We start from the raw sequence: 27,168 nt of genomic DNA, 5'->3' as shown, positions 1-27,168 counted from the left end.
ATAGTTGAAATATATTTATTCTTACCATAAAACCAGCAGTCCTAAGTAGAAAATGCAGATATACTTACCATCTGGAAAAATAAAACTACTTTGCTTTGCATTTATATGATTTGTAAGAACTTTAAAATTACTTACATTTATTTTTTCCAAGGGAAACCCTCTTATATTTATCTGTTTGCATTCTTTAAAAGTTGATTTTTTTGGTGTTGTATGCTTTCATATGCTAATAATGTCAAACATGTCTGCAATATCACTTAGTTTTATTCATTGGTTGTATAACTTACTGACCTTAAAAATTCCTCTAATCCCTTTCAGATCAAGGAATCTATTGTTGGTGAAATAAGGCGAGAAATAGTAAGTGGATTGTTAGCAGCCGTATCACCCCAAAGCAGATCTGCAACTGCAAAACAAGATGCACAGCCATGAAATGGGTACTACAGGTAATCTTTGTCAATCTGCCAGAATCATTCAGTAGTTCACTGAAGGTATTTTGTTATCATGTGAAGTATCATCGTTAACTTAAATCTTGCTTGTTTCCCCCCTGAAATACAAGTGATCAGAACTGAAGTTCATTAAACACAGAGGTTATTGATATCCTGGACAGCTTTAGAAAATCAGTTGTTTTATAGTTTGGCCCATCCTACTGTCAGTTTTCATGTAGTGGTCCTTGATTTTTTTTATTTGTTTCTTTTAGTGTCCTCCATGGTAACTTCACATATGAATGCATAATTCATGAAGATTTCCTTAGTATGCCTGCATTAGACACGAATGTTATCAAAATACATGGTTAAACACAGAAAACAGACTTCCAAAAATCTAATTTAGCTATTTTTCTTGCTTTCTCTTTTCTGCAAGGTTGGATGTAGTCCGAAATGCTGTGGAATTCTGCTTTGGGTGGCATACACTGGCAAGTGTCAAGTTGTTTTTGCTTCAGGAGACGTTAAAGCTGCTGAGATAGGCTACTGTATTCGACGCTTGGTTCTATGATGTGTGCCTTTCCTTGAGTTCCTATCTAAAGACTTAGACACTTTAACTCATTTATTACTTCCCATAAAGCATCAACAAAATTGTGGCTCTCTGAAAGGTTTTGTATTTATTTGTATGTCTTTGTTGTAAATTTTTATGTAGCTAATTTCTTTTAGTGATGCATCATGAAACTTGAAAATTTGCAAACTTAACCAATTTATAAATAACACGCTCACGTTCAGCCTACCTTTTTAAAAAAAAAAAAGAAAAAAAAAAGAAAAAGAAAAAGAAAAAAGAAAAAAACAACAACAAAAAAAAAACACTGACCTCTATGAGGTATTTATTGTGCAATAACTGATCCACTTTGAGAGCTTGAAACAACCAATAATTGTTTCCACTTCTGTTACTTAGTGCCACTTCAAAAGAAGGAAAATATCCTGTTGAAAAAAATTGCTGTTAATTCTTGGGGCGGTTACTATTAGCAGAGTGGTTGAATGACATGAGGTTACTTAAAACTACTTAAAGTTCTGACACTGAAAGCCTTATCTTTGTGTAGAAGACAACTTTTAACTAATTTTATTTGCTTCCTTACTGTTTGTTTGCCCATCCCTCTGTAGAAAAGTGCCTTATTTTAAGCACTGTTTTTGTCTTTGTGTTGACTGCTCTCAGTCATTCCAAGAAAAGGTCTCTTCTGATTTATATTAACAAAATGCAATAAAAGTACTGATATTCTGAAAGCAATTAGGATGTGCAACTTGGAATGGATGAATGACCTTGCTTGTATTACGGGGAAAATGGAAAAAAAAATCTTTTCCTTCCCTATCCTTCACTGATTCTATTTTCAGTTAGACTAGTGAACATGCATTTGTTCCAGTGGAGAAAATTGGAAGTCATTGGAGGTTTTATGTGGTCAAATAGACACTTAGTGGATATGTAATATCCCATTTTGCTGTGCTTGGAATCTCTTTACTCCTTTGCCATTTCCAGCAACTAAAACTCTTTACTGTGTCAAGGTCTTTAATCAAAAATAGTTTGAAATGTAACAATATTAGAAGAAAAAGTTTATAAGATTTTTAATTGTGTTAGGAAGACACACAAGGGCTGATTTCTTTAAAAAAAAAAGTGTATATTAAACCAATAAAATATTTATTTTGCCTATAATCTGTGTCTGTTTTTCTGCACTTCCCTGTGCATGTTTTACTCTTAAGCAAAATAAGTTCTGTAGATTTGGGCCCATAGTACACAGAATGGAGAATGGCAGGAAAGCTTGGGACTTGGATTTCAGAAAGCTTTCAGATGTTCAGTGTATCCAATATGCTTTGGAAATGTGAGATATAAATTTGAGAGAAATGTTGGCACTTAAAAGCAAACTCTTAAGGTTGTTGGCTCCTCTTGCAGCTCTCAAGAATTTGGTTGGGCTCAACCTCTCCTCAGAATTTGTCCCTGTGAGTAGAGCCAGAGCTTTCTTGAAAACCTCATCTTGCATGCTTAGAAGCTGAAATATAAACTCCAACATCACTTATGCGTGGAAATTTGTATGAGGTTGCAAGCTGCAGTAGGTTTCTCCTTTCCTTTGCAGCTTGCGTGAGTACGTAGTTCCACTCCAAAATGTCACCCAGAGAACACCCAGCCAGACCCGAGTGCTACAACCTCCGGTTGTGAATGCGCAAAGCCAAAGCTTACCCAAATAACTGGAGCAGCAAATGCTCCCCTTGTCCCCCAGCCAGATTAATTAGCACACCCTGCCGTTAATGTAAATCCTGTGCCTGTGTGCTACCCAAAGTGGTGTTCCAAGAAAGGTGACAACTATGGCTCTGATGGAGCGATGGAGGAAAACACCCCGGAAGCTGGCGGCCGTCAAACAGGGGCTGCCAGCAGCATCCTCCGTGGGTGCGGCAGCCTGGCCACACTCCGCCTTGGTGAGAAAAGTCACTTGTATACAAGGTCCCAGAGTATCTGGGCCTCATTAGCTTGGAGCTTATAAGAATATTTGATCTCAGCAACTTAGAGTTTAATGTTTAATATATCCTAGGAAGTGAGAGAGAGAATGCCAATTTTTCATTCAGTTGATGGAAGGCAGATTTGCGAGCTTCTGGCATAATATAAAATAAAGGCATTTCAAGACAATATTTCTAAAAGCTATACTGAAACTAATGAATATACAAGCACCTAATTTTCTGTAATCCCAATAACAGGATTCTGCCACTCTTAAAAACACCTTCATCTAATATTTTCTGAGTGGCATTTATGTAGGTATAGGCATGCCTATAAACACTCGTTTGAAAGAAATAAATGTAGTGCCCTGCTGTCATATAAATTAACCTGAACTGATACCAACCTCTATTGACATTTCTGTTTGTGTTTTAGGAACAGCTGTCATTATTATTGGACACATGCCGAACCTGGGTGGCTTGCCCTTTAGTAATGTCAATTCAGCTGTAATGATTTTCTGAGCAAGGATGGTTTTTCTTTAAAGACTGAAACTGCTACTTTCCCTACAAATTAGTGTTGTCTTTTTTTCTGCCAGCATGCCATTTGATGTGAACTCTATTGCAGATTGAAACAGCTGTATTAGCGGCTGATAAATATTGATCAATCAAATTTGCTATGAATAAAGCCAGCAGTAATACCAGAGAAATTTTGGATGCTTTTCTGAGGTTTACTGTGATAGTGATCTTGGTGACTGCCAATTGGCTGCAGGACTATAAAGCAAGGGCTATATTTTGGAAAATATAAAAGCTAACTGTTTTCTACGGTTACAGGGCAACTCCATCCTTACTGATAGCATAGCAAATAGACTAATCTTTAGCCTCCTGCAAAGCAGCAAGTGGCTATCGTGCGGCACAGTTTGAAGCAGAGGTTTGGTGGTCTAGTTTTTGGAGAAATTGTGCCTTTTTTTTTTTTTTTTTTTTTTTTAAGATGAGTGAAAGTCTGTTTCTATCCCCCACCATTTCAGTGAAAAGCTACAAAAATGACCTCTGCTGAAATAAGGTGGTGACATCTCAGCATTCAGCAGCTGGAGAAAATAGCTGGGAATACAAGCGTAGCCCCACAAACCATGTGGGATAGCGCTGCAATGGCTGTGAGGTGCTGCTGCCACTTGGCCACAGCACTGTGTGTGACAGACCTGAGAAGGAAGGGACTGAGGATGACCACCGGCCCAGCTACGTGGCTGGGGACAAGTACGTAAGAGGCGGAGGCTCCTGCTGCTGGTAGGTTCAGCAACTCTGCTTGGAGAGCAGACTCAGGGTGGTCCTGCGTCTGAAAGAAGCAAAGGGCTCTTGGAACTTTTTCAGGCCCTTGCTGACCAAGACCTTCACGGGGGCGGGAGGCTGCCTTGTATCTACTGCTTTGTCTGAAAAGGTGTGGTGTGCCAGCCCTCAGCAGACAGCTTTTATAAGCCAGGTGATGTCCAAGAATATGCTTCAAGCCACATGCTTCCTAAAGACTGGTTTGCTCTGATTGAGGTCTCTTTTAAGGTGATAATTCAAAAACTCATTAACACATTCCAACCACTGATCTTCACCAGTATTACTCTACTGAGTCTCACAAGGAAGTGTTTATACTGCCTTTGGATTTTGTGTACTGCTGAGAAAATGGCTTCCACTTAAAATATAGTGTAGATAAAACCATGTTTGTTCATTCATATCACAGATGAATCAATTTCAATGAAATTGGCCGAAAGAAGATACTGATTATAGAGAGAGGTAACAGGAGCCCAAACTGGAAACTAAAGTAATTCAAGCCATGACTTACCTGTGTAGAACAATGTTGTGCCTAAACTACTGGAAATTTTCTCTTTCGGAGGAGTTTCTTCAATGGGGAAAATAAACAGAACTCTGAAACTTGGCTGATGATGCAAAATAGAGTAACTCCTGGTTAGATGGCTTCAGGCCAGTATAATGCTTTCTTCTGAATTTACATGACAATGTCAAAATAATATATGATTTGATTTTCAGGAAAAACAAGAAACGCATTGCCTTGGTGTGATGCGAATTTACTTTGGTATTTTATATATGAATTTAGATGTGATAATAAACTTTAATATTCATGCCATAGAATAAAAATGATCAATATCATTACAATCAAAATGTAACAATAAGAGCAATGACTTTTTTTAAGAAACAAAATAATTCGATCATTCCAAATAACTTGTATATCATTCAGTTCTGCATAGATGCTTGCTGAGTGATGGAGAGTATTGTATACAGATATATCTTTTTGTATTATTGTTTTATTTTTTTAACAGAGTAAAAGGGGTAAGCCTGGACAATGGTTAAGTAATTAAATTATAGCAATGAGAAGACAGCGTGACAGAAAGAAAGAATTGTCAGAGCAGGTGAGTAGTTTTTCTGCCTACTGTGGTATGTTTGGTACAGATGCCTAATTGTATAGCTTTTTCAAAGTTTGTGAAGATTTATATAACAGCATAGAGTTTCCGAGTTTCTTTTTTTTTTCTTTCTTACTATTTTCTAAACCAGTTCTGTTTTCCATTAGTTATTTGCTACAACTCACTAGGAAATTATAGTCTTTTTTTTCTTTTTTTTTTTTTAAAGAAAACTTCTACACAAATTAGCTTTAGGTTTTCTTTTAAAAGTGTAAAGACAAGACAAAAGAGGTCATTTTGAAGGCCAATTCCTGTGCTACATATTAAACAAAGCTTAGGATGAAATTGCTTTTAAAAGCAAGTTTAAAATATATACTTAATAAATTAAGTATTATTATTGGGGGGCTTAGAGGAAAATTTGTATATAGGCATGTTTTCATGCTGACATAAGTGATGAAAAAAAATCTCAGCAAACGGATTGATGATTACTGAGCATTAGGAGTCTAGCAGCATGGGCTCATGAGACAGTTGGAGTTAGAGTGCAGTTAGAAACATAAGAGCAGCCATGGCAGATGAAACCCAAGGTCCAGGCCATTCAGTATCTTCACTCTCACAGTGGCCAACAGCATATGTTTGGGAAGAGCCAAAGACCAAGTGGAGTGCGAGGAGCATGTCCACCCTCCCACCTTTCAGCACGCAGTGGCTCTGGATTTTCTGGACAGTGATAGTATACTTGATGGATTTCTTTTCCGTGAATATATCTTAATTGTTTTTCTAGTGCATGTACAGTTTTGGTGTCCACAGAATCCTGTGGAGATGAGTTCCAAAATTTACGCCCAGGTTGTATGGAAAAAGGATTTTTGTTTGAGCCAATCCCTTAATAATTTCACTGGGTGCCTTCTAGCTCTGCCACTGCCTTCAGACCCTGTGAGGTTGTGCCCTGTTGGAGAGGACACAGTTCACACTGGGGTCACCATTGTTTCCTAGCCTCATTCTTACTCACAGAGCTGCCCCGCACCTGCTGCTCCCAATGCTCATTTAAGAAATAGCAAATGATGATTCCCCTGACACCTTCTCCAAGTCACCAACCCTGTGATAATCCCTCCAGCTGTGCCAGCTGGACAGGTGTGGGCAATTCAGCTCCTCCGATGTGTCTGGCGTCTGCTGCAAACACCACCTCTGAGGATCACTCTGACTTCGCTAGGTCTGTCTTCTGAGATGGAGGAGGAGGCAAGAAAGAAAAAAATGTAAAACTCAAACAAAAATCAGAAATTTTAAAAATATATTGTGAATTTGGCATACTGAGAGTTTATAGCCCTGTTGATGAAAATCATCAATCATTTTCATCCCAGCAGGCTGTGTTTGTATACAGAGATTTCTAATCTAGACTCTGAAACTGTAGAGGTTTATTCCTTGTTCAGCTTCCCTGTGCTCTATATTTTAATTTTTGTTTAAAAAAAAAATATGGTAGAAATTCAATTTTATATTTCAGTTGTTTAGTTCAATGTTACAGTCAGACAATTTTTGCATTAAAGATTTAATATGGAAAGAAGGTAATGTAATTTCATTGTAAAGTCTAAGTAAACTGCCCACAGTAGTTCTGTTCATTGAAAAATGTGTTAGATTTACCCTCTCTTTGGTAAGGAAGTGAACTCTAGCATGACTTCCTGCTGAAATACCTCTGTAAACCTGTTATCAGAATGTTACTCTCTGCACTATTGAACTATAGTCTATATTAGACATGGATCTTTTGACTGTCTAATCAGTTTATGTCCCATTAATACAGCCCATTTCCTATGTTTTGGATGTGCTGATTCCACAGATGGCAGCGGTCAGCACCTACCAGTAAATGTTTGTACATTACTTGATAGTCAGGAGAGCTGTGACTCCCAGAGGAAGGCTTGAGCTGATAGCATCAGTTCTTACATCCTCAGGTCAAGGTAACTTTAAACTGATGATTATTAGAATTACACAGCTAAGGAGTGATTATCTCAACTAAAGAGAAATTATAAATAAAAATAGCTGTATTTTTTACATATCTGGTTCTTATGAATCCATATATACAGTTAATGTTGACCATAACTGGTGTTCAATGGACAAGTACTGCCAATAGAAATTTAGGTTATGCTGTTAGTAGGTCGACAGCTTTCACTTCATGTCCCGCTGACCCTGTGACTGCTCAATAAGGCTTTTGGTTCTCCATCCTGGCCTGCCTGTGGCAGCACTTGCTGCTCACAAGACAGATGTGTTCTGCTCTGTGTTGCCCCACATGTACAGATTATAAATCTTTCACATTTTCTGCATATCAATATCTGACTGTGTTTCCAGAGGTTGAGTGGGAGCTACCCACTCAACAGCAACACCTGTATTTAACTATTTTGAAAGGAAGTTTTCAGGGCCCTTTTGGAAATGTCAGTGCTTATTCTTGGAAGAGTTGCATCTGATTTTAGCACCTTCACAGGCAGCTCCAGGTCTCTCTCCTGTCCAGGTTGGTGCTGCAGTAGTCCCTGATCACCACAGAGAAGCAGAAGCAGATCGCAGCCACAGCCAAAATGATGTGGAGCGCAGGGCAGAGCCTGCTGAGTTCCCTTCACAGCAGCCTGGGTCATTGGCTGTGAAAAACATATAGTCCTCTCCTTATACAATAGGGAAAGTATCTCAGGCAGGAGCTGTGAATAATTCGATAGCTCATCATGACAGCGGTTCATACCAGAACCCAGTGAATGACATAGAAAGGAAAGATCTTAGACAGTTATTATTATTTTTCTTTCCATGATAGTTTTAGCTGAATCATGAAGGAATTTGAAACATTGTGGGGAGTGCACTAAAAACAGAAGATGAGCTAAAAGGATTTGGCAGTACTTAAATGCATTTCAGCTCTTCCCCAGACTATGATGCAGTCTATAGAAAATGCAAACACATTTTGCCTGGAGACATCTAGTGCTGCAAATTAGGTGTAAGAGTAAGCTGATGCAGTAATCCTGAAAGGCTATATCCGACTGCTCACTGAAATATGCCTCTTCTACTATTAAAAAAAAAAATACTTTTATTGTTGTAATGCACGTAAAGACGGCTGGGCAGCCAGCTCCAAAGCAGTGCAGAGAAGAGAGCAGCTGAGGCAGGCACCTCCACATTGCAGGCCTGAAGGGCCTCTCCCCGCTAGGCCTCTCCCCTCTAGGCCTCTCCCTGCGGCCTGGCAGTCCATTAGGGACCTGTCCCTCTGTCCTGTCCTGCCCTTGCTGTCTGGCTCCCTTCTCAGCCTGACAAGGAGTGGCTTTGTTACTTCGTTTCTTCAAGCGGCTGTTGAACTTGTTTCTCAGATACTATTGCTAGCAACAACTTCAAGACGTGATTCCTTTAGACAGCAATGTCCAGCAGTCGAGAGCTGAACCACCTCTATCAGCCTGTCAGCCCGTTAATGCTGTAACATTCTTTCACTATCTGAATGTGACCTGACTTTATCATTAGTGAAAGAAATTTTAAGCTTTTGCAATGAGAACTATAGCGCCTGTAATCCTATAGCTGTAATTGTAGCATAATTGAATACACAAAGTTTCATAGATACCTACAGTAGATGGCTTGTCTGTGATAGACATCTACAAGTTAATGGCATGTCTGCTCATGAAGGTCTTGTGAGACTGTATAATTAGACTGTCCTGAAAACCTCCCCCAACTCTGATTGTCCTTAGTGAAAGCTGCCTGGGCCTCTCTTCCTTCACTGTCAGCTCCGAGCTGTGCCAGCAGAACTGCTGCAGTTGTGCTCTGCCTCTAATCGTCTATCTATGGAAAGCACATTGTGATTAGTTTTGTAGGAGCAGTGAAGGTTTAAAAACAATCTTAAGAAACACTGAGCGTCATTGTTCGGTGTGTCTCTTTCATTTGCTGTGGTAAGTAGAACTAAGGTAAGCATTTCACCTTAGTGCTAAAAATATTCCAAAATCAGATAGAGAAAGCCTAAGATAACCTGATCTCAGGCCCTGCTTCAAGCAGCATGTGGGAACAGGTACCTCCAGAAGTCCCCTCCATCTAAGACTTTTCTGCAGTTCTACAATTCCAAGTTAACGCACTTGAACTATCACAATAAATCTGACAGGAAAATCACCAGCAACGAGACATTCCCTGAGCTGATTTACTCTGGTCTCAAACCATTGTATATATTCTGTCCTATCAGATGCTATCTGATAGGAGTTCCTATCTATTCTACTCATCAAAAAAACAGGTCGATGCTACTTTTTACACAGCTCAGTAAAGGAAAGCTTTCTACTACATTGCAGTTCCAGTTGTACAGTTGCTTTAATTAAGGGAGACAACTCTGAATAGGGGGGTATGTGGGCAAATTAAATGGTTGCAGCTTGAAGAAAAGATGTGGGAAGACAGCATCAGTATAAATCAATTGCATTTTTTTTTTTCCATTTAGCCTCTCAGGAAAAGGACAATTCTTTCAGATTCAAAGATACTTGAAGAATATTATATACGTAATTCACTTCTGTAATGTGGTGGTTTTTCAGTGAAAAGAACGTCCACAGATTCAGTCACTCAAGTGATCTTTTTCAGTCCTTTGTTTTAATGGATCTATGGAAAAATAAGTCAAAGTTATAACTAAAATTGGTTCCAGTTTATGAGTGGTGGCTTTGCAAACTTCAACTTTATGTAAGTCCAGGGATCAACTCTTGTGAGAAAAGCAACACAGCAGAATATGAAGCCTGTTATTTTTGGTAGGGTGTGCAGTGCTGAGCTCCATGTCTCTGTTCTGATCTCTGAACATCTGCTGCAAGCCACGGCTTCCTCATAGCTCTCAAAAATGGTTTGTGCCAACCAACACAAAGCATCAAGCAAGTTGTCAGTTAAGTCACTGGCATTTTTTCCAGCTACTTGCCATCAACTAGAAGCCACTGTGGTACAAAGGAGTTTTAATTTGGATGAGGAGAGAAATTTCAGCCCTGACTGTGAGTTATTTTTGATCATTGAGTCAACCAGGCCTTTAACTTCTAGTATATTCTCACCTTCTGGGCTAGACGTTTTTCATAAACTAACTGGCTTGTGTATTTGTCTCTGTTCAGAAATATCCTGGTATTCTGATAATGTGTTAACTATTTTCGTTTGTATGAATCCAAACCTTGACTTCCAGGTTTATTCTGCTGTGCACAGTCTGTGCATTATTTTTACCCATGATCTGTACTCCTTCCCCCGCCTTCCCTACTGGCACAGATGGGGAAATATTCAGTGGCTTTAGAATAAATCTGTGATGAACTGTGAAAATCCTTGATCCTTTCAGTGGCCTGGACCAGAAGTGTGTTTTCAAATTCCTTTGAGTTTTGGTTTCAGAGCCTCAGCTCTGAATTCTGCTGCTTCTCTGTTTCCTTACTGCAGTCTGTCAGGGCAGGCTCAAGTTACTCTTCTCTGTGCATTTTACCTGTTTGCTCTTCATCCTGACTGGTTGTATTTCTACTGAGAGAGTTCACAGATCTTCCAAAAAGCTGATGAAAATTCACTTGCTCTCTGCAGGTAGCCTTATCCCAGATAAAGCTGACTCTTCGAAGTGCCATACCAGTCAGGACTTGCCTTGTTTTCTTTCTTTCCAATTGTTTGTAATGGTTACCAGGAGATTGACCCAATGCTCTTTGGCTGTGGGCTTAGAGCTATGCTTACAACATAGTCCTTTGACCTGCCTACAGCATTGTCTGTCCAGGGACGCAGCTTTAGCATCAAGAACACCTTTGCTGCAGGAGCTCTGCTGTGCTGCTTTGCAGTGGTCAGGAGCTCTGAGCAAACGGGTAGGTTATGTTAATGGTCACTGTATATTGTTTCATATACTTCTCATTAAGATGAAATTAAAAGTGAAAATCAAGCAGATTCACCAGAATGTTACTGGTATGATTGACCAAATTATTTTCCTGGTCTTAAAAGAAGGCACAGATTTTGTACCCCAAAGTAGGATTTGGGACTCTGAATTTTAGCCTTCTAAAAGCGAAGTGACTAGGCTGAGCCATCTTTACTTTTTCTAGGGTTGATAGAGATAAAATGTCATCTCCAGTAGATGCTATATTGCACTTAAGTGGGACAGAACAAAACATGCTCTGATGTGTCAAGCTGTCGGGAGCCCAGATTGCTGGCTTAAATGTGGAACTTCTCAGTATCTGAAGTTATCTGAGATGGATCCTACCAGAAGAGTTTGCAGTCTAAATATGAACTAGCCTAAGGTGCAAACTGCACTTAGCATGCCAGATATGCTTCAAGAAAGTGTAGGCATCTACGTAGCATCATCATCAAAAAATCTTCCTGGAAGAGGTTTAGAAAAGTATTTGGAAGAGCAAAGGCGGTTGTGTGATACGTGAGAAGAGGAGAGCGGTTCTGGCACACTGTAACAGAAACAGAATTATTGCATCCACCCCTCCTGCTACCTCCACCCCCAAAATCTGAAAACTTCCTGATTTGTGTTCATCAATAATTAAGAGCCCATCAGCAATACTCAGAGGGAGCTTGCATTGCACTTCTGAGCAGCCAGATAGTAATGTACGGTGGAGAGATCCTCTCTTTCAAATCCCAGGGCTCCAGGCCATGCAATGCTAGTATTGCATTTTCAATTAGCTTCTGAGTGAATGCTTGGCATATGCAGAAGTGAACTGGTACACAATTAGCTTATTGTTCCTTTTAGCTTTGTGCTGAGAGGATCTGAAGGACTGGAGAAGAGAGGGGAGAGGGGAGTGGGGGGAAAAATAGTCAAGCCAGCGGCATCTCTGTGGATGTGGAATAAGGGAGCTGCTCAGCTCACACAGATCCACTTGCTAAGTCTGGAATTACAGCTGTTACTGAGGAGCACACAGCGTGGCTTTAGGGAGGGTGCCGGGGAGAGCCGCAGAACAAGGCTCTGTTCTCAGGCGCTCCAGGCTCTGCTCTCGCCTGCCTCACCTCAGCATTGCGATGGAGCCCAACAGCCCCAAAAAGATCCAGTTTGCTGTGCCGCTCTTTCAGAGTCAAATAGATCCTGAAGCAGCTGAGCAGGTAAGAAGACAAGTTTCTCTCATGGTTTTGAGGGAAAGGGGTAGAATGGGGGCGAGGTGCAGGGTGGTAACAGGTCATACTTATGGCCTAAATGCTTTTCCAATTTATATTAGCTTAACTACAGGTTAAATGCTTTGGAGGTTATAGCACTGTCTGGATACATGCAAAAAGAGAGTTGGATATATCCTCCAGCCAGAATAAGCCTTCTTTATCTTGGGTAGATTTATTCAGTATATATTTTCTGTGCTGTTCCTGTAACTGGACCTTGTGCTCTAACGCATACGCTCCACTTGAATACACATTCTCAATCAACTTAAGAAGATTGTTTTTATATAAAGCAAAACGTGAAGTTTATAATAGGTACCTAATAAGACATATTGCACAGTCCAGTTAGAAGACAGCTTATTTACCATTCATTTTAACATGATAAAATGAGTTACATTTTGCACAATTTATCCCTTCAGTTATATCCTGTATTTTACATGATTATTATAGTCTTATTTATATCATTTCTAAAATGTTTTAAATATTTGAAAAATATGTACGTAAGTGTAGAAATATGTCTGGATGTAGAATTATGTATGTATGAGATTAATATGTATACTATTTTAGGTTTTGACTCCCATACACGTACACAGATATCTGTAATATATATAAAGCAATAGAGCAGTCTATAGAGGAAATATGTTTTTCTGTACACATGGTTATTATGTACAGCTATGCATAGATGTACATAAAGAAGGACAAACATAAGCTTAGTAGAAAAGCTGGATAAATTGTAATTAGGTCACTCAGTATATTTCTCTCAGTGCAAGTACTTCTCGACATTTGCTTCTATTTTTGTACGTCTAGTTTTAGATGATACCAGGGGAATAGCATAACCTTGACAGTTCTGTGTTAATGACGAAAGTATTGGCACCTTCAGGACAGGTATCTTGTTTCCTGAATATTCTGATGTGAGCCTTTGCCAGAAAGTGATGGCTTGTGAATGACCACTGAATGAAGAAGTACTAGAAGGGTGCAGGAGCGAATTGCTGCAGGTCTTCATTTTGTCCATTGGTACTTCTGAACTATAAGATGTCCACGTTTTATGGAAAAGTCCTGCATTGAATTCAAGCAGGATGTGTTCTGATTTTTTTTTTTTCTGAAATCTGTAAGAACCATAGCATTTGGATTTCACTGAATTCTCATGGCTTTTGAAATGCTGTGTCACAAAATCTGCCTAGTATTTAAGGGTAATCATTTTGTTATTGTGAGTTTAATTCCAAGTGCTATTCAGTTATACTGTGGAAGTGTGATGAAATTAAATTAGTAAATTCTGCAGTCAGCTACTCTAATCTGGAATAACCCCTTTAAACCTGATGACGTAATTTTCCATTTACAGCTCTGAAAGCAAAATTTGAACCCAGCTCACTACAGAGCTCAGCAACTAAAAAAGAACAAATGCACTGACATTGAGCACTCGTGTCAGTGTGGTTTCTAGCTGAAATACTCAGTCTCTCTCTTAAATTCAATAGAATATTGATAGCCAGGAAGTTTTAGTGTAGCAACTTTCAATGCAAGTATGTCCATTATAGGAGGGTAGTCCATTATCATGCAGTTCAATCAGTGTTAATGGAACAAAAAAGCTTAGTCAAATAAACTTCAAATAATAAGAACTGCATACAATTTCTATTCAGAATTACATATTGATAGGTAAATATCTATGCTAGTGCCATTTGGAAACATTCTTTTTAAAGTCTTGACTACTGTTTTCTTTAGTTAAAGAACAATAACACCACTTCTGGCCACAGTTTAGAAATATAAATTCATCAGAAAACGTATATGCAATGTCAGCTCTCAAGTGTGCCTCAAAAATATTCATATTCATAATTGCTTGTGAGAGCTGTAACAGCAGTAGCTATTTGCATATATAAGTTCACAAACTACTGCAGTTATTTTCCTGAAACAAAGCTAAATGCCAATATTTTAAGATATAACCAAAACACATCAGCAATGAATGTCCAAAAACTTATTCGAGAAGGCTCTCCCCTGTGTTTCAGATTTCAATATACAAGCAGCCGCATGACCCTGATCACTGTCAGTCCAGAAGAGCAGTCAGAAAGACAGCGATGTGCTGCTGTTCCTTCAAATATTTTCTTTTTTAACTTTGCCTGGTTTACAGTCAGGAGGACATCAGATGGATTGATTGCTTTGCTTTGGGCGTGGGGTGATTGGTGGGCCCTGATGACTCTGTTTGGTTTGTGCATGTTACAGATCAGGAAAAGAAGGCCTACACCAGCATCACTCGTCATCATGAATGAGCACGTGCCCCCGGGTAAGTGCCAGCATACTTTCCAAACTATTGAATTTGTGTATTCGGGATTGTCTGCAGAATGGTTAGCCAACGAACTACATGATTTTAGAAATCCAGCATTAATTTCGAAGCACTAAATATTAAATAATGGACCATAGAACAGTTTGGAGTAAAAACCATGAATCTATGTAAATCTTGGCCTTCAGATGATGGCAATAATTTCAGTATTTTATACTTTTCTATGTTTTGTTGTATGCACAAGGAAGTAAACATGATCCCGATCCTTAAGACATAATTTGAGTTCTTAAGACGTAATTCGAAACACACTACCTACTTTACTTCACATCAAACTTTTATCTTATATAGCCCTCTGCAACATTATTTTCCTGTCTTATCTGTTCATTCTTTAAAAAGCAGTTCAGGCTTTTTCTCACTGATATATCCTTTAGATCATTACTGCATGTCTGAGAAATGCACTGAGAGAAGCATTTAAAGAGCCCTGCTCTTGAGGTTGAGATCATTGCAGCATGGCACGGATTAGGGATGTTCAAGCATGGCATATGGCTAAGGTTATATTATTTTGACACTGCAAGTGACCCATGCATTTGCTGCAGGGCTAATGCTGATCCCAGTTTGGAGAGTAGCATTCTGGCCTATGTTTCAGGCAGTTCAGCTCTCAGTAATGATGCATGAAAGATCTGCCTCAGACTGACTTTCCTTAGGTTAATGGGATCTACAGTGCCTGTGTTGCTAGGACTTAATTTAAAGCAAACTCACCTTGACTGATAATCTCTTTTGCAATTCACTTTGTACAGTTTGTACCGTCATATTTCCTTTTATAAACAGATACTTGGTAGAGTACCAAATCAAAACCAAACAGAGAATAAGAACTCTTTTTAATTTACAGGAAATTTTAGTGTAAACAAAGTGGTGCATGTCTGTTATCTCCTTTCCTGCAATGTTCATAATAAATCTTTAAATAAATCATTTTTATTATCAGTTAGGATTGCTGCAAGTATCAGTAAACTTCCATGTAAACCCAAGAGCTAGTATTCGTCCTTTTCACTTATGTTTATTCATTGATATGTTATCCCCTCTTATTAGGTACTGGGAAACTAGTATTGATGAAGGTTCTTTGGTTAAATTAAAATCTTGTCTTTTTTTTATTATTATTATTTTATACAGAGTAAGACAAAAATAACAAAATTATAAGCACCTTCATTTTCTTTCCCCCCTTCATGTCGTTTGTGCATGAGTATGTGCATACATGTTTCCATATGGCATGCTGGATACGGGCAAGTGTTTTGAAAGGAGTGTGCACATGTAGCTATGTAAACCCACCGAATACAAGATCCACAAAACCAAATTGGAAAGACAGATTATAGATTTACAACGGGAGTATGAATAGTAAATAAATTCATTATGGGTGTGATCTTGCAAGGTGCCGGGCAACTTGTGAAATTATTGTATACCTTCAACTTTCAGAGGAGTCAGCAAGTCCTAGAGACTCTTGCCAACTTGCAAATTAAACTCCAACTGCTAGTTTGCTACTTGATTTTGAATAGAGTTCAATAGTATAACAAATAATGATTCATCTCCAAACAACGGTTAATTCATTAATGCTTGTGTTTACAGTCAATAAAATAACAGTAGTAAGGGTGAAAACTTGACACTACCACAATTTTCATTAGAAGCATGATTCTCTAAATATATGAGAAAACTGAGCAGCAGAAAAATTAAGTGATATTGTCAAAGACAACTATTAAATTAGAACTGGACTAAACTAGAATCCTGTCTCTTGATTTTTACCCACTGAAGTACTCCAATTCCCTCATTAGGAACAGATAGTGAAGTATATGCTTCCAAGGGCATGAAATGCATGACCCAGTGCAATTCTAAATGTTCAGATGCCCATGCAAAGTTTACTCAAATTATCTAAACTTCTTTTATTTTGAAAATCAGCGAGAGGCATTTTCTGAGAATTAGACTTTTCTATAGCCTTCTGTTGCATCTGCTCTTGATTGCAGCATGAAAAAAGTAGCATTTTTGTGGTATTCTGGCATTCTGGATATAGACCCATCTGGAAACCAGAAGGGAGTAAAATGACATTTCTGGACATTTCAAAACTTTGTAATAAATTCTGTTTGAATTGTGCCATACATAGATCTAAAACAGTCATTTTCTTCTAAGTCTTCTCATCCATCCCTGATGTCTACAGCAGATTTGAGAGGAATCTGTCTTCACGGATGTAGGTAAGGGCCATTGTACTATAAAGTGAAGATGGAATGGCTACTAAGGATAAGTCATTTAAAACAACATTTGGAGATGACAACTACTTCAAAATTTTAAGAAGAGTCTCCTTGGCTTCCCTGCTTCCAAGGAGACAGTAAATGCCAGACCACACTAAATGATTTACAGGCAGGTGGTAGATGTGACTGCAGGAGCTAATATCAAGACCATAGTATCACTGATTGGTGCATTTGTTCCTGCTTACTCTGGTTGGCATCATATATAATTTCAATCAAAGTCAGCAAAAGAGAAATTTGAATCATGACAGCATCAATAATGATTGCAGTGAACATTATGGGCTTGTGAAGCAACATAGTGATAAAAAAACCTCAACTTTCTCTGTATGTGTTCTGTAAAGTGCTTCATTGTGGATTATGTCACATCTCAGCAGAGAAGTTAGCACTAGAAAAATTGAGACTCAAGTTATGAAGTGATTTACCTTGAGTGATTGTTGCCATCAATTGAGCTATATTTTTTCTGAGAATCTGATATTTGCTTTCATAATATCTAATTGGTTTTACTATTATTTGAAATTACAAGACCGTTTTACTGTCTGTGAGAGCAGAGCCTAATTTTAGTGGGCAGAACTACAGAAACTTGCAGTGCTTCATCCTAAGCAGGATGCCTGTATGGGTTACTGAGGAAGCCCAGTCATATCCTGCTATAGCTACAGTTGTTCGATCCCTATCCTTTAAAAAAGGGATGTAAGTATGTGGTTAGTTTTAAAGACATTTTTACCTGTCATGCTGCAGAAGAGCTTAATCCAAAAATTGCTAAAAGCTCTCCTGCTTCTTCTTTCTCTTGCAGTATCATTGAAGCCAACAGAAACTGAAAATTACATACCTGGAAAGCAACCTTTTCTTTAATGCCATAATATACTCACAATCTCCTGTCTCCTTAACAAGTGTAGGAGAATGTATATGAAAATCAGTTCTTACTATATGAAATACAGGTCTATCCATGCTTTAAACCAGCAGTGTCATACTGCAATGGCTCACGTGAAAGCTGGTATTAAGGCAGAGAAATGACAGCTGAGGGAGGAAAACATATCAGACCACAGCTCAGGTTTAATGCCATTAGTGCTCACTTTGATCAGAAAACAATGCCAGTGCTCCTGTATAGACTGGCTTTGTTACCGAGCCAAGGCAACATCAAACAGTCTGGCTGGCAGGGTCTGCTCAGCTCATGTCAGAGTGTTCAGTCTTCTTGAAATATTAGAATAGGGGTAAACATTAGAATAAATTCTGTGTTTCTGAACTTTCTATGTATTTGCTGTTTGCAACTCTCCTTTCTACTCAGTTGCATGGTTTGGCTTCCTTCCTTGTAATGTAAATGTTACTTTGTGTTTGGAAATAAGAAAAACATAGCAATGTGTTTTGATAATTCTTCAGAGCTGCCTTTTTGTATTTGGCAAATCTCATTTCAAGGTAGAAAAGGTAACTCGTAAGAAGGCTGTACCCGTATCCAGATAAGGAACTTGCTTGCAGTCTGTGTTTGGACATTAGCAATTTTTCTGTTGTGTTCCCAGCTGACTTTCAGTTGTCCAGACAGGGGCTCATGCCTCCCAGCTCACTGCAGGATCTCCAGAGCTCTGGTGAGATGCCTCAAGGGCAGGGTCAATATTTAGTACAGCCTCAAACAACGCAGACGGATGGGTAGTGGGAGTAAGAATGGCCCTTACACCTGCTGCAATCCCATGACAACCCAAAGCAGATTAGGGTGGGGTTTTTTTTTGCTTTTTTTTTTTTTTTTAATGCTAAATTGGTTCTAGACACTCCCAGTCTATCCCTGCATAATAAATCTTATTGCCATGTATAGCTGTGCTTTTCTGATGATGCAAACTATGCCAGAAGTATATCCTTGAGAGGGTAGATGTGTTATGTTCTATCTGACATTGAAGTTTTACATTTAACAATCACATTTTTTCTTGCAAGGCAAAAGAGAGTTGCTAGGTAGGAGACAGCTGTTTCTGGTCAACTATAAACCAGTCCTGCAGTCCTTTCTCAGGCAAAACTCTCACTGAAACTTGAATCAACAGAGAACTCTTGGTCTCACAGTTCATGAAAACTGATATGTTTTTCAAAAGCATGAGATTCTGGTAGGACATACTGCCTACTTTGGTTCAGAAAATAGAGAGTGAGTAAGCCAAATAACAGCTGTTTTCAATTGCAAATTTAGGCTTCTAATGTGGTTATAAAAAAACCTGTCATTAACTTTTTTTTCTTTTTTTTTTTTCTTTGGTCTAAAAAGTTGGCCTCTCTATATGCTAAATTTGAATATCATTTAAGTGTGCTGTCTGTTTTTATTATAGTCTAGGACTTCATGGAGGTATGGCAGTAAGCAATGAAAAAGATTTGTTTGCCCGCCACCACAGGACTGGTACAGCTAGCTCTGCGTGCGTTACCACTGGCACAAAGATGCTCAGAGATTAGGCACTGCTGGTCCGGGCAGTGCAGACCTTTGTGTTCCTCAACGCTGTGCTGAGAAGGGCCAGCTGACACGGTGAAACAATGAAATACATAAAACAAACACTGCATGAGCCCTAACAGGCAACAGAGGAATTCTTGAACTGGAAAGAAAATGTCTATGCTTGAAAAAACCCTGCTATCTGCAGGCTGATGTGTGACTTCAGAACTTCAGATGTTCAGTGGCAAACTACATCCCTTTTTTTTTTTGCCTATTTACGCTGTGCTAGGATGTTGTTTCATTTGGGTTAGTTTGAGTTTACTCTGCAGTTCAGGATCACAGAGTCCCTGGGACAAGCCACAGCATAAGTTCCTCACACATATGATATGTGAGTGAAAACTCCATGATCTGACCCACAAAAATAAAAAGAAGTTCATGGACTTAAATAAATTAATGAATAAATAAGGACAGGAAACTGTGCTTGAGCTGTTTTTAATGCAGCCCAGAAGCAACAGCTCACGCATTCCAAACAGAAGCCATGAAACCTTTTTTAATTTAAAAACAAAAATAAAAATTCCTTAGCATCTTTCAAAGGCAGAAAGGATTTTATGTCATCATCATCATCACTTGCCAAAGGACCTGTCATGCTGCCTGCAGTAAGGTAAAGACACCACGCTGGAGGACCAGGCTTTGATTTGGCTGGAATGAACTGTGCACTGCTCTGTCTGATCTAGAGGTTATCACAGAGGCACCCGGATGCATTTTTGCTGTTTTTTTTGAGGTCATGAACATGTTAGTTCACAAATATAAACATTCCCACAATTCATGCATTGTGTAAAACACATAGTCTGGAGCAGTGTGAAATGCGTACTGCTTCATACAGTGCCCAAGTAAGCTACATGTCTTGAAGATGAAAAAGAGCCAATAGTTTCAGGTCTTGTATTGTTCTGAACTGGTACCTTCAGGTAACTGTCAGGCCATTTTAACTCGCCATCTTAGCTGTCATATATTTGGTATTATGCCTTCACTCTTCCTTTGGCTGTTGTAGACATACAGCCTAATAAAAATATGTTGTGTCTGTAAGTGTTACGGTAGTTAAAGCAGCCTTCAGATTTCTTTAATTTGCACGGAAGAACCGCTATGGTAAAGAAGTACAATAACTACAAAGCATTATTGTGCCTCCTCTTTGGATGTACTACGTGGTCCTCAGCTCAGCTCAGGATGAGCCTTTGCTATTTGCAGCTGACAACCTAAACCCCCAGACTACACAGACAACTACAGTCTACTTGGCTGAAATAAGTAAATTCACAGTCAAAACAAGACAAGTTCCTCACATTCAGTGATGTTTGTCTTCCCTCCATGAGAAGGGGAAGCATGAGCTGCAGTCACGGTCATAGAAAGCTCTGGGTTGTGGAAGGGACTGAGTATGACTGCTGTCTGGAAAGGGAAGCTGGACATTTACAACCAGAACTCAGATTTTGGACCTAGATGGGAGAAATGGTGCGGCTGAGAGGACATGACGCTCATTCATAGTTTGGGTAAAATTACATTTATCCATTTCTCTCATTCCATCCTTTTATACTCCACAAGTGAATTTACTTCCTCTTCTACTTACCTGTGCAGCTGAGCTCCTAATGTGTGCCATGACACTGCTGGTTGCTGCTGCTTCCTGCCCTCTGTTGGTTTTGTGTTTGACGGGTCAACATCCGTGGAGCTATCTGAAAGTACAGGAGGTATTTTTAGAACTGAACCTTGTACTCTTCATCTGTTTTCCTCATTCCTTATACAAAAGCACCATAGAAACAGCCTTCTTCCATCCCAGGAGATTATTTGCAAATCATTTTTAATATATATGGTTTCGTGTTACATATCTCCAGCTCCTTGATTATCCAGTGTCAGGACTGATAAGCTTTCAAACAGTTTACCTCTGTTTTCATCTTAATGCACACTAATGTGACAAAGAGGTGTGCCATGGGGTAGAGAATAGCAGTGTGGAAAGCTACATAATGTTGTGAGAAAGCCAGTTTGACAGCTTCAAGCTTTATTACGCTCATAAAGCTTAGCACTTTGCTAGAGAAACCCTAACAGATTTGCTCTGTGCCAAATACTTATACACTTCATACAATTTGTTTTGGTGAGAAATGTGAATACATGGTGAGCTTCCGATTTAAAAAAATGAAACATGTAGGCATATGTAGCTACCTATAGTCAAAGTACCTAAGCTATATTTATTTAGTACAGCTATATGAGCAGACAATTATTGGGGCTTGTGACATTTAAATATATATTTTTGATCAAAATAGGTCCAGTTTAGCCTGGAGCAAAACATTCTGTTTGCATTTTGAGTTGGGTTATTTGTTTGTTTGTTTTAACAGCAGAAAAAATCATAGACAATTTGAAATTAAGTCCATTTAAGCACAGTAAGACAAATTGGCTTAAATAAGAATATCAAATTATTATGTTTTAAGATTGTTTAAATTATACTTCAATAATATAATAATACTGATCCTTTTTTTTTAACATAAAGTAATAAACTAAAATCCATTAATAAATGTTTCAGCCTTCCTGAGGAGAAGGGGAAAAAAAAAAAAAACAGCATGGGGTTTGTCTGACCTCTACTATTTAGTACTTAATGCAGCACTCATTCACCATGGTGATGTGTGCAGAATAAATAGATAATGTGGACAGATGAGAGAGAATACATCTTTTAGCACTAACCTCATTATGTTCAGAATATTGGGGAGGGGTTGCACTTAAAGCATCAATCAAGATAGCCCCATTTATTGAGCTTCCAGAGAGGGAAAAACAATTAACTCTTTATGTGAAATAATTCAAGTTAAAGCCTCACTTCAACATCCACCAACAGTAGGAATTTAATGAATTTGGACTGAAAGCTAGCAGGAACTCTAACCAAAAAGATGCTATCAGTCAGGGGAGTTTTCAACAACTGCACAAGGCTGGACTGCTGAAATTCAGAGACTGTACGAGGACCATAGAGCTTGGCTTTCCTTTCCTTGTGTCTGAGCTGGCTGTGTCATCAGCTGTGGAAATATGATCAGTTGAACCAGCCTAATTCCTTTTTACAGTCATCTAAACAGTTCTAGGATAGAATTATACCGCATGTCTGTTGGAAGGAACTGTTTTCCTCTTCCACCCCTCAAAACCCTAATCGTGTGTCTGTGTTCAAAGTCATCACTTCTAATATTTTCCTTAAATAGCTTTACTGGGTGATCAAGAGAGTATGATAGCAGCAGAATGAAGTGCAGTTACACGCTCATTTCTGTTGTGTTTTCCTTGGGATACCTAGGACACAGGCATACCACAGAGAGTGAATGTCTTGGCTTTTTTTTTAATCTTGTAGAGCCAAACCACACTTACAGAAGTCCATTAGCAGTGCTAAGTACACAAACGTGCATTTTAAAGGCAGTATATTCCACTTGGGACCATATCCTTCACTCTGACAACATAAGCAGAGAAGAGTCACACACAGCAGTGCATGAGCTTGCTTGGGCCAGATGGAAAGTTCTTATTGAAGTAAAGCAGTGAGCTTTACTGCGTCCTACAGTACTGTTTATCCTGGTACGTAGACATCCCACAGCCTAAACGTTTCAGCACTGAGTCTCTATCACTCAGAAAAGAGAAAGGCTTATGGTGATAGTATTCCCTTCAAGTCTCTCTGAATTCTCTGCTGTAGCTATTCTCAGACAGTGGTGTAAAGCAAAGATGTGGGTGAACCTTTCCTGCTCTTTTTCTGACCACCACCAATTTGGAATTATATTGAAGAACTAAATGTGTTGGAGGAGGCCGGGGGAACCACGGGGAGGGGGAGAGAGAGAAAATAATATTTTTCATCAAAAGAATTGTGATCCAGGTGTTTTGATCCAGTTCAACATTATTTTTTTTACTTTCTGTTTTTTAAATAAGGTAAGTAGACAGCGGAGCTTTAATTGTTTAGAAATGTGCTTTCAGGCTTCCTAAAACGCTGATGCTAGTGGATGACTTAGGCCTTAATGTGTATAGCATATCCTGTAGGAGGGTGTGGAACAATTCATTCCACATGAATCACAATGATGTGCTGCTGATTGTGACAGTGCAGATGAAGACGTGTAACACAAAACACAGGATCCCCTCTGGCCCTGGTATTTAGTGAGGTTAGTAGAAATTCTGAAAAATGTCTTTGGAAATTACAGGCTAACTTATTCTGCCTTAACAAATGATTGCCCTGTCATTTCCATCCTGTCTAGCCATGTTCATGGTGAGAATGAGATTATGGAACCTCATTATGTTGACTCTTTGAAAACTTCCAGATAGAAAAACAAAGAATGAATCCACAAAAGTGACATTTGCATCTTCTTTTTGTATAAGGGTCATAAAACCCAAGAAGCACTATTGCTAATAGTTCACTTCATATGCACATAAACTGATACGTGTATGTGAGGGGTTTTATGCATGTGCAATCTAATCATAGGAAAGCAGAGAGTAGTTGGCAAGGACTAGCTTTAAAACATATTTTTACTGAAATCCTTGAGGTATTATTCAAAAAGGAAGGAAACTGCAAAGGCAGCAATAATAATCACTGGCTAAGGAAGAGTTTTATTTGGTATATGTTTTCTTCTCCCCTGGTAAATGTCACTTTCCAGACTGTACAATATACAACCATTCAGCTAGGATATTTTTTCTTGTTTTATGAGCTATAGCAAGCAAAGAAATGTTTGACTTTTTCTTAGTTTTGGCTGTTGATGATGCCTTTTATTTTAGAACTTAGAATGGTCTTGTTGCTCACAGCAGAGAAAGGAACAGCTCAAAGGGGAGTTACTGCAGCTACAACTCCAGTACATAGATTGCCACCGGTGGGTCAGTTCCAAGCCATTTTCCATTGCAATTGATCCCTCTATATAAAGCTATTAGGGAATGCTTTAAACGTATATCAGGGGACCAGCTAGTATTGTATTTCTGGTCATCTTGGATTTTTCTTTATGATCTTTGCCTCAGTTGTATTTAGATTTCAACTTCTTCACTATCTCATTTGAACACAGACTGAACATAAATCAAGCAATCATCTGGGAAGTAACATACTACTGACACTATTCAGTATTACTGGTGAATTCCCAACTTGTTCTCTCAAGGTACTTAGCTTTTTTTACTTGAAAATATTTAATGAACATGTTAAGTCTTTTCACAAATATATTATTAGGAGTGTTAGAGTCAATGGGCAAACTATTTGGGAAGGTTTTGTGAATGTGCTTTGGTAATAGTTGGTAAAACATTAGCCATTATTTGCAAATATTTAACAGTTTGGCAGTATGTTTTGTTTGGACATATTCATTTCAGTGGGAAGTTTCTGCTCTTTGCTCCTGTTCCTCCGAGTATTTGCTGGCAGTCACTGAACAACTCTGGCCCTCTTCAAGCCTCTTAGAAGCAATCTTCATCTTTACTTCCCCCCTTTTTCCTCTATGCATTTCTTTTCTTTCACTGTCGTGTTCCAGGCTAGTCTGTGCTGTGAGTGTGGAAACTGCCCTTAATAACCCATGAGCAAAGATGCAATCTTTGTTGACGTATGCTTTTGTGTCAGAATAGACCTGGTGTCAGTATAACCTTTAAATAGGTAAGTTCTCCTTCTACACAGACAGTCAAATTTTGAGACAAAGTGTCATGCTTTAGGTTGATTTTCCAGTCCTTGTCCCTTGACTTGTTCTATATCTCTGTGATACTCTGTTTTTCCAAGGTCATCTTGCACTTCACTTTGACCCTCCAGCACCTCCTGGGGCACATAGAAATGCTGGCTGTCAGGTTCTCCTCCTACTGTAATGACGTTCTTCCCCAGAGCCACCAGAGATTATGCCAGAAAATCAGCGTCACCCTAGTTTACATATATTTGCCTCACAAAGAATTTTTCTTATCTACATTTCAGTCCAGAAGAGAGTTGAATCATGCTAAAAGAATGTCCATAAAAGAGAGTTGTGTGCAACTCATCATGTATCTTTTAAGACACACTTTACACACATCTGAGACTTGAATTTACAATCAACATTCAGGCCAACAGGCCAAGGATTTCAAATTCCACATCACCAATCACAGCAGTTTGCTTCAGTTTGCTTCACTTTTATCTAGTTGAATGAATTAACTTGGATCTCACAGATGGAGTGACTATTAATGTGACTGTCATTATTTATATGTGTATTATATATTTTTATATTTTGTTATCTATATTATGCATATGTGTAACAATTCAGACTAAGAAGTCAGCCGACAGATGGCTGAAGTTCTTTCCTAGTTGACGTAATGCTAGAAATAGTTCACTAAATGACAGTCATTTGTCTGTGTTGTTGTTGCTTGGTTAGTTGGTTGGTTGGTTGGTTCCTCGGTTTTAGATTTTTTTTTGTTGTTGTTATCTGGTTGGTTGTTTATTTGTTTACCATACTCATGCTATATATCTTGGATAAAATTGTGGCTTTGAAGTCAATGGCAAAACTTCCTGTTGCTTATGGCCTAGTAAAGTCGGTAGTAAAATGATTTTCTGTTTTTCGCTTTTTCTCATAAACTCTGGTTTGTTTTGCTGATGCAGACCTTAGATTTGCCACAGTATTTACACTGAGCAGCACTGAACTTGTTTTGAACTTCTGAGCTGGAATTGTTTTGTCTAGAGCAGTATTCACTTCCCCTAACCTTTCTGTAAACTAAACCAGGCACTGAAGTACCTCTTGTTCCAGAGGGTCAGAGCATAATCGGCAGTGCAGTGTGTGCACAGATGACAAATTACAAAGACTGGGGATTAAACTTAACTTCGTTGTGCTGGAAATGGGAAAATGTACTTTGCTTTTAACTAAATGATATTATTCTGGAAGGAGTTAATTTACTGCGGCTTGGAAACCAGGTATAGGCCAACCCTGACCTGGTACTTCTGGTCACAGTGACACCTCGTGGTCTTGCAGGAGATGTCTCCCAGCTGTAATGCCATGAATTACTAGCTGGGCTGCAAATTACATGCAAATTACAAGTTTATCTCAGAGAAATTCCCCCAAACCCTGTAAGATGTTTATGTTGGGACCAAAAAAAATATATATATATATATTATCAGAGATACTGAAAGAAAAAAATAAAAGACTGACTTCCTTTCTTCTGATTCCACTCTTGTTCTCATTCTTCCACTCTTGCCCCTTGTTCTTTGAGAGCTATCTCTGTTGACTTCACCAAAGAGAAGTCTGTGGTATATAGATACACTTCAAGATAGTGATACACTTCAAGAAAGCAGCTCCAAGCCTAGCATTGATAGCATTGATCTAAAGTCAAGTCAATTATTCAGTCAGTCATCAGTTATTCAAAGAGAAAATTTATTTTAAATGTATTTCTCATTGCTTAATTTCTTTCCCTGGGAAGAACTGCCGAGTCTGTAACCATCCCCATACAACTGACGAGGGACTTCTTGTCGGGAAGGTCTGCCCCAGCATTCCTGCTCACCAACCCTCTCACAGAGCAGGGCTACAGAAGAGGGCCTCGCAGGTGTGGGGCTGCAGGACTTTTGCTATGAGAAAAAGAAATTTTAGGATGGAAGATTTTTTTCATGACAGGTTTTTCCACAAAGGCTGCTTTGTGTTCTAGTAAAATCATGACTGGGCAAGTAAGTAAAATAGTAAATGGAAGTAGTAAAACTAGCAAACAAACAACCAACAACAAACCAACAACAACAACAAAAAACACTCAAATATTACAAGGGGACTTTACCATTCTGTCAAATTAGTTCAGTTTGCCTTTAAAAAAGCTCCTGATTATGGTGCATATTTTGGCCACAGCCTTAAAAATTGTTAAAAGAGTCTAGCTCTGTAAAAAATACTCACCAAAGTGCATAAGTGCTGCTCAGATCACATCCTGCCTATGCAGAGCA

General features: G+C 38.8%; 2 protein-coding genes and 1 long non-coding RNA gene across 6 annotated transcripts in view; 2 read left to right on the top strand and 1 right to left on the bottom strand.

Annotated features, from left to right (window-relative positions):
• Positions 1 to 2,127, top strand: part of ITPRID2 (ITPR interacting domain containing 2) — a 44,969-nt gene extending 42,842 nt beyond the window's left edge. For both annotated transcript variants that reach the window (XM_080600330.1, XM_080600329.1), the window contains exons 18-19: positions 316 to 440; positions 856 to 2,127. In XM_080600330.1, the coding sequence (XP_080456456.1) occupies positions 316 to 426 (111 nt within the window). In that variant the 3' untranslated portion in view covers positions 427 to 440; positions 856 to 2,127. The remainder of the gene's footprint in view (positions 1 to 315; positions 441 to 855) is intronic.
• On the bottom strand, positions 1,226 to 24,316 carry LOC308198318. The gene is made up of 2 exons (XR_013953823.1): positions 20,902 to 24,316; positions 1,226 to 6,506 (listed from the first exon to the last, which is right to left on the bottom strand). It is a non-coding gene; the product is annotated as an uncharacterized lncRNA (long non-coding RNA).
• Positions 6,488 to 27,168, top strand: part of PPP1R1C (protein phosphatase 1 regulatory inhibitor subunit 1C) — a 52,475-nt gene continuing 31,794 nt past the window's right edge. For 2 of the 3 annotated variants that reach the window (XM_080600528.1, XM_080600529.1), the window contains exons 1-2: positions 6,488 to 11,067; positions 14,552 to 14,612. In XM_080600528.1, the coding sequence (XP_080456654.1) occupies positions 10,774 to 11,067; positions 14,552 to 14,612 (355 nt within the window). In that variant the 5' untranslated portion in view covers positions 6,488 to 10,773. The other variant, XM_080600530.1, reaches the window with a different exon arrangement.

This window comes from Anser brachyrhynchus (assembly GCF_964034855.1).
Source record: "Anser brachyrhynchus genome assembly, chromosome: 7".
NCBI lineage: Eukaryota > Metazoa > Chordata > Aves > Anseriformes > Anatidae > Anser > Anser brachyrhynchus.
The sequence above is the reverse complement of the archived record's forward strand: the minus strand, read 5'-3'. Positions and strand labels throughout refer to the sequence as shown.